Raw genomic sequence first — 7,500 nt, 5'->3', positions numbered from 1 at the left:
TGTGTGAGTGTGTGAGTGAGTGAGTGAGTGAGTGAGTGAGTGTAAGAGTGTGAGTGAGTGAGTGAGTGAGTGAGTGAGTGAGTGTGAGTGAGTGAGTGTGTGAGAGTGAGTGAGTGAGTGAGTGTGTGAGAGTGAGTGAGTGTGTGAGTGTGAGAGTGTGAGTGAGTGAGTGAGTGTGTGAGAGTGAGTGAGTGAGTGTGAGAGTGTGAGAGTGTGAGTGTGTGAGTGAGTGAGTGAGTGAGTGTGAGTGAGTGAGTGAGTGAGTGTGAGAGTGTGAGTGAGTGAGTGAGTGTGAGTGAGTGAGTGTGTGAGTGTGAGTGAGTGAGTGAGTGTGAGAGTGAGTGAGTGTGAGAGTGTGAGTGTGTGAGTGAGTGAGTGAGTGAGTGAGTGAGTGAGTGTGTGAGTGTGAGTGAGTGTGAGAGTGTGAGTGAGTGAGTGTGAGAGTGTGAGTGAGTGTGAGTGAGTGAGTGTGTGAGTGTGAGTGAGTGAGTGAGTGTGAGAGTGAGTGAGTGTGAGAGTGTGAGTGTGTGAGTGAGTGAGTGAGTGAGTGAGTGAGTGAGTGAGTGAGTGTGAGAGTGTGAGTGAGTGAGTGAGTGAGTGTGTGAGTGAGTGAGTGAGTGAGTGTGAGAGTGTGAGTGAGTGAGTGAGTGTGAGAGTGTGAGTGAGTGAGTGAGTGTGAGAGTGTGAGTGAGTGAGTGAGTGTGAGAGTGTGAGTGAGTGAGTGAGTGAGTGAGTGAGTGAGTGTGTGAGTGAGTGAGTGAGTGAGTGAGTGTGAGAGTGTGAGTGAGTGAGTGAGTGAGTGTGTGAGTGTGAGTGAGTGAGTGAGTGAGTGAGTGTGAGAGTGTGAGTGAGTGAGTGAGTGAGTGTGTGAGTGTGAGTGAGTGAGTGAGTGAGTGAGTGTGAGAGTGTGAGTGAGTGAGTGAGTGAGTGTGTGAGTGTGAGTGTGAGTGAGTGAGTGTGAGAGTGTGAGTGAGTGAGTGAGTGTGAGAGTGTGAGTGAGTGAGTGAGTGTGAGAGTGTGAGTGAGTGAGTGAGTGTGAGAGTGTGAGTGAGTGAGTGAGTGTGAGAGTGTGAGTGAGTGAGTGAGTGAGTGAGTGAGTGTGTGAGTGAGTGAGTGAGTGTGAGAGTGTGAGTGAGTGAGTGAGTGAGTGTGAGAGTGTGAGTGAGTGAGTGAGTGAGTGTGTGAGTGTGTGAGTGAGTGAGTGTGAGAGTGTGAGTGAGTGAGTGAGTGAGTGTGAGAGTGAGTGAGTGTGAGAGTGTGAGTGAGTGAGTGAGTGAGTGAGTGTGAGAGTGAGTGAGTGAGTGAGTGTGTGTGTGAGTGAGTGAGTGAGTGAGTGAGAGTGTGAGTGAGAGTGTGAGTGAGTGAGTGAGTGTGTGAGTGTGAGTGAGTGAGTGTGAGAGTGAGTGAGTGAGTGAGTGTGTGTGTGAGTGAGTGAGTGAGTGAGTGAGAGTGTGAGTGAGAGTGTGAGTGAGTGAGTGAGTGAGTGAGTGAGTGAGAGTGTGAGTGAGTGAGTGAGTGTGAGAGTGAGTGAGTGAGTGAGTGTGTGTGTGAGTGAGTGAGTGAGTGAGTGAGAGTGTGAGTGAGAGTGTGAGTGAGTGAGTGAGTGAGTGAGTGAGTGAGAGTGTGAGTGAGTGAGTGAGTGTGTGAGTGTGTGAGTGTGTGTACCTGGTATTTGCTGATCTCTGCTCTGAGTCTGGCGATGTTCTGAGCAGTTTCTATGATCTGAGGCTGAAGGCTGGACGGATCGCCGAGCTGAGAGTTCTGCTCATAAACACCCTTCATCTTCATCAGAGCCTCGCTGACACACACACACACACACACACACACAGGTTTACATGAATCCAAGCTCAAAAAATGCTTTAATGTTCTCATAATAATCATTACATCATCAGCTCTTTTCTCAAAACAGCGTCTTCTCGACATGAACACCACGAACCAAACTCTTCCAGACACACTACAGTGTTTGAGGGCGGAGCTAAGAGACGCTGATCAGCCAATCAAGACCAGACACTGTCATTATGCAAATTATTTACAAACCTACAGCAGGAAGTGAGAATGAACAAAACAATAACTCCATTAATCTGCACTTTGACCTTTACAACTTTGCAGATATGAAAGTTAACGTTCAACCAAGCATAATAAGAGTTTGTATAAGAAGTTGCTGGAATACTGGATGTTATTAAAGTTTAGCTCGCACTCGCGGATCACAGAGATGCTAGGAGAGTAAAGTCAGACGGATTGATGCGGATATAAGCGAATACAGCGAGAGGAATATAATAATTCCGTCCCTGAATCAGCAAACATGAGGAGAATATGCGTTTCCCGCAGAGTCCTGCACGGGTTCGGGTACCCGACGGGTGACCCGCAAATTATGCTCAAACGGGTGAAAAATATCCAACTGTGTCGGGTGCGGGTCGGGTCGGGTCGGGTCGGGTCGGGTCGGATACGGGGTTGGGTCGGGTGCGGGTCGGGTGTGGGTCGGGTCGGGTCGGGTGTGGGTCGGGTCGGACATGGGGGAAACGCGGGTCTAAACACGGGTTCAAAACAGTCACGTGCAAATGTGAAAATAAATGCATATTTTTAGGAACATCTACAAAATGCCTGTATTTCAAGTTCGAAATGCATCGTTTACACAGACTTGCAATGTTCCTGCATCCTAAACTGAACCGCTGCTGACAGTGAAGTGGCAAGCGTGCACACACACTGAGATGCGGCGCCTTGTGGACAATCAGTATTAATGCAAACACAGCCACAGGGGAATTTTTTTTATTTTTTATTAAATAACATTTGAAAACCTGTATAAACTGAACACCAAATAACAATATTAACTATTGAGAGGTGATGACTCGTTCATGAAAAATGTCACAAAGAAACGGCAAAAGTAGCCAATGATTATTGATTAGGCCTATGTCAAATATAGCCGGGAGACAGAGCAGTCTTTTCTTTAGTTTTGAATAGTTTTGTTTATAAGTACACATTTCAAGCTTTCTATATGTTTCTCAGGTCTGTGAGGATGTAGCTTATACGCTGAGTTTCGTTCATTTCCAGTTCATGCGCCGTTGCCTCCGCTCCGTGTCCTGATGCCTGCTATTACTTCTTATTTGTTAAATTCACACAATTGGTGATAAAACATTGATTAAAATTAAGATAAAATACAAAACGAAATTCACTTTAAAGAAAGGCTTTATACAGTAAGAAACTTAATGAAGTGGTCAATAATGTCTGCCTCTGTCTCCCGAAATATTGCACAACGTATGATCTTAGGCTACTACGCTTTTCACTTCTCATATAATCAACATTGATGAAATAATATATAAATATATTATATAATTATGAAAATAAATGTTTTCTTTAATGCCTAGCCTACCACACGAAGGCCTGATAGCCTACAGTACCCTATATAGAATTAATGTCGGAGTGGGATTTGAACGAAAGAAAAATGATTTGCCACCTAAAAGTTACAGATTTTTTTGTGTCACACGGCATTGTGTATTTCCCTCATATTAAATATAAAACGCATGTGTGACTGATATTTTTCCTTTATTAAGGGAGCATGGATGGATATATGAACAGACGTTTTCATATATTGGTATTAAATGCATTTTCATTCATAAAATGCAGTTTTGACTGCAAATGTCACGTCCATAAAAATTTTGCACTACAATATTTGTTTACATCCGTACATAACATACATATGGGCTTTTTGACAGCTTCTGTTGTCCTTGTGTTCAGGCAAGCCGCCAAAGGCAATACAAATGTGAAAAAAGTGTGTCTATAATGTGATTGGCTAAACTGATTTTATTTCGTGTGCAGGTCGGGTCTCGGTTCTATTTTAAGCGGGTCGGATTGCGGATTTTAATTAGTGCTGCTGTCGGAAAACGGGTCGGATGCGGTTTTAAGCACCGCGGGTACGGGCGGGTGCGGACTTACAAGATCGGACCCGTGCAGCTCTCTGGTTTCCCGTAGACTTGTGAAAGTGTGGTTTATAATGAGAAGTTATACACGCATCACAACTAGTGTTTTGGCACTACTAGGTATTTTTTCCAACAATCGTCTCGTAAACATGTCTGTTGCGTCGCCGGTTATTGTGTCGTGTGTAAACGTGTGAAAGTAAATGATCTGAACCTCTGCTCCGTCTCTTTCTGAAGCTCCTTCTGTACGTCGTCCATCTTCTCCTGCAAACGCCTGCGCCTCTGATCTGGAGGAAGACGAGAGAAGTCCTCCAGCGAAGACGGCTTCTCACACACACACACACACACACACACACACACACACGCACACGCACGCACACGCGCACATACGCACACGCACACACACACACGCACACGCGCACACACACACACGCACACGTTAGATGTTTGTACAGTAAAAAATAGACCCTGGGTCTCATTCACTAATAATCTGCTAAATTCTCAACACACGCGTGAATGTTTTCATGACTTTGTTCTAATGTTAATACGGATGGGACTAATGATTGGTTTTTCAATCGCTAAATCAATATTCATACACGTCTCTGTGTCTGTATGCAGTGAACTCTTGCAGCTCAAGCTATAACTCACCCTTTCTTACTCCCTTTAAATAGTTTTTCCAACTTAAGGCGAGACACGGCAGGCAAAAACATCGGGGTTTTTTTCACTGGTCAATTTTGGGATATTTGTCTTCAATAACAAGTCTTCTTTCAGACTTGTGGTGAAAAAAAGTCCAAAATACACATTTAGTCTTTATTTTACTTACTTTGTCTATTTGCGTCTGTAGATTTCTCTGAAATTCATCAAAAGTTGGCGTTATAAATCATCATGATCCTGATCTCTGTCTGCACCGTCATCACACACACCGTTAGAAATCTCTCTCTCTCCTCTACAATGCTGTCGGATCCAAATATGGTCATTTCCTTTTAATCAGCAACCAATCGTGAAAGTATAATGGCCATTTAACTGTAAAAGCAAAATCTCATTGGCTGATGTCCATTTCTGACGCCGTGATTGGTTCAGATGCATCACGTGACGCGCTCTGACACTCAGATGTGTGTTTTTGGCTGTTTTTCTGCTCAGTTAAAGGCCATAAATGCTGTGTTTATAAGTTTTGATGTGATTTAGGTGGTTTGTATTGTTGTTGCTAATGATTTGATAAGATATTGTGTCTGTAAATAGTTGTTTTCTCTAAAAAAGTATGATTTTTTACATTACAAATCTTTAAATGCCTCATTCTCCAGTGACACATCTCAGCCGATGTACACCAAACTCTCCAGTTACACACTTAGCAGTATTCTGAAGATATGTTCAGAGGGATTTGTTAATAAATCATTCCTGGCCTGATTTATGTGACATTAAATATGGTGAAAATATATTTTTTAAGGCTATGGACAGTATATTGAGATTTCCTATGTCATGAAAGCATATATCCTGAAATCCCTCTGAACATCTTTCTTCATCTTGTGTGTAATCAAAATGAAAAAATAATTTTGCACCTGGCTTTATCATATGTTCAGATCTATCTCCCGAAAATATATGCAAAATTGCGCATATTTAATGAGAAAATGCCTAATTTGCATAATTAAACATACAAATTTCAAAAACTTGTAATACATTTTTGTTATGAACTTGTGTAAGTAATCAACTGAGGAAGCTTCATGGTGATATCTATTATTTTAAGATTGTACCGTATTCACCTGTAGTGTCTCGCCTTAAATTGCCCTAAAACTTTACGTTTAGTCAACTTGAAATATGAAGCTCATCTCACACACACACACACACACTCGTGCAGTTATTGAAGGAAAGCGCTTGTGCCGCGCTGCATTAGGAATGAAGCATGAGATCATTGTGAATAACGCAGAAATCAAATCAAACTACAGCGCACAACACAAGCGCATCATGCACCCGACCTCAGGCACTTTACACGTCTGTGAAGGAGTATACAAGTGAACGGCATGCAGGGAATAAAGCTGTAGCTCACCGTACCATGTTTTTATCAGGAGACATCACCTGAAGATTCAAACACACACACACACACACACACACACACACACACACACACAAACGTAAGTATTCATGTGTACAGTCAAACCAAAACTTATTCAGACTCCTTCAACATGTCTCACGTTATCAGTTTATTAGCTATAGTTTAGAAAGGGTAATATGACAAGAACTCAGAGTTATTAAATCAGTTGATATTTCACTGGTGTGGTGTGTGTGTGTGTGTGTGTGTGTGTGTGTGTGTGTGTGTGACCAGCGGACGATGGCTGTACCTGTTTTTTCTTGAACAGTTGTTTGATGCGCACCTTCGGCAGGTGTGGTGTGTGTGTGTGTGTGTGTGTGTGTGTGTGTGTGTGTGTGAGTGACCAGCGGACGATGGCTGTACCTGTTTTTTCTTGAACAGTTGTTTGATGCGCACCTTCGGCAGGTGTGTGTGTGTGTGTGTGTGTGTGTGTGTGTGTGTGTGTGTGTGTGTGTGTGTGTGTGAGTGACCAGCGGACGATGCCTGTACCTGTTTTTTCTTGAACAGTTGTTTGATGCGCACCTTCGGCAGGTGTGGTGTGTGTGTGTGTGTGTGTGTGTGTGTGTGTGTGTGTGTGAGTGACCAGCGGACGATGGCTGTACCTGTTTTTTCTTGAACAGTTGTTTGATGCGCACCTTCGGCAGGTGTGTGTGTGTGTGTGTGTGTGTGTGTGTGTGTGTGTGTGTGTGTGTGTGTGTGTGTGTGTGTGTGACCAGCGGACGATGCCTGTACCTGTTTTTTCTTGAACAGTTGTTTGATGCGCACCTTCGGCAGGTGTGGTGTGTGTGTGTGTGTGTGTGTGTGTGTGTGTGTGTGACCAGCGGACGATGCCTGTACCTGTTTTTTCTTGAACAGTTGTTTGATGCGCACCTTCGGCAGGTGTGGTGTGTTGTCAGACGGGACAGGTTTGACTCCCTGACTGTAATCCTCAAACTCCACGTCAGCAGGGGGCGCTGCGCCAGATCTGTGCTGCTCGATGAGCACCAGAGTCTCCTACACACACACACACACGGAGTTTCTACATTAGGCACTTCGTACGGCACATGAATGGAAGATCTCTTCTCTTCAGAGTCTCAGAGATGGAAAGGAAACTGGTTTCTCATGAGAACAGCCACCGCTGTAGCTCCCGTTTTTAAACTACTGGCTTGAAGAAGAAAGAAAACGTCAAAAAAGAAATGGCCAGTGGAGGAAGTGCAGACGTTCCTCTCGTTGGTTGCCGAGGAGCGGCGCAGATAACGATAAGTCCATAACCCCACTTCACAGCGGTACTAACTGCAGTGGAAGAGCCTCATCAGACAGCAAGAGCTCCTCTGCCGCCATCTGCTGGTTAAATTCTGTTTTCAGATAAAAGTGTTTGTTTGCCACAACGTTTTAGTTTTCCTACATCTTTCAACTTTTCCAAACGTGCTGGTGGCGAACTAACAAAATGAACTCGCGATGGTGGGATGTAGGGATGGTGGTATTGATATTATAAAACTATTATAATCGCACCCACCGACAGCACAA

At 43.9% G+C, this 7,500-nt stretch overlaps 1 protein-coding gene across 4 annotated transcripts in view; it reads right to left on the bottom strand.

Annotated features, from left to right (window-relative positions):
• The window catches only part of LOC307001090 (cdc42-interacting protein 4 homolog), a 21,616-nt gene that overhangs the window by 6,115 nt on the left and 8,001 nt on the right, over window positions 1–7,500 (bottom strand). For 2 of the 4 annotated variants that reach the window (XM_079617233.1, XM_079617235.1), the window contains exons 9-12: window positions 6,832–6,987; window positions 5,958–5,981; window positions 4,126–4,235; window positions 1,666–1,798 (exon numbers count right to left, since the gene is read on the bottom strand). In XM_079617233.1, the coding sequence (XP_079473359.1) occupies window positions 1,666–1,798; window positions 4,126–4,235; window positions 5,958–5,981; window positions 6,832–6,987 (423 nt within the window). The remainder of the gene's footprint in view (window positions 1–1,665; window positions 1,799–4,125; window positions 4,236–5,957; window positions 5,982–6,831; window positions 6,988–7,500) is intronic. The other 2 variants (XM_079617234.1, XM_079617236.1) reach the window with 1 other exon arrangement.

Source organism: Phoxinus phoxinus (assembly GCF_949152265.1).
Source record: "Phoxinus phoxinus genome assembly, chromosome: 6".
NCBI lineage: Eukaryota > Metazoa > Chordata > Actinopteri > Cypriniformes > Leuciscidae > Phoxinus > Phoxinus phoxinus.
The sequence above is the reverse complement of the archived record's forward strand: the minus strand, read 5'-3'. Positions and strand labels throughout refer to the sequence as shown.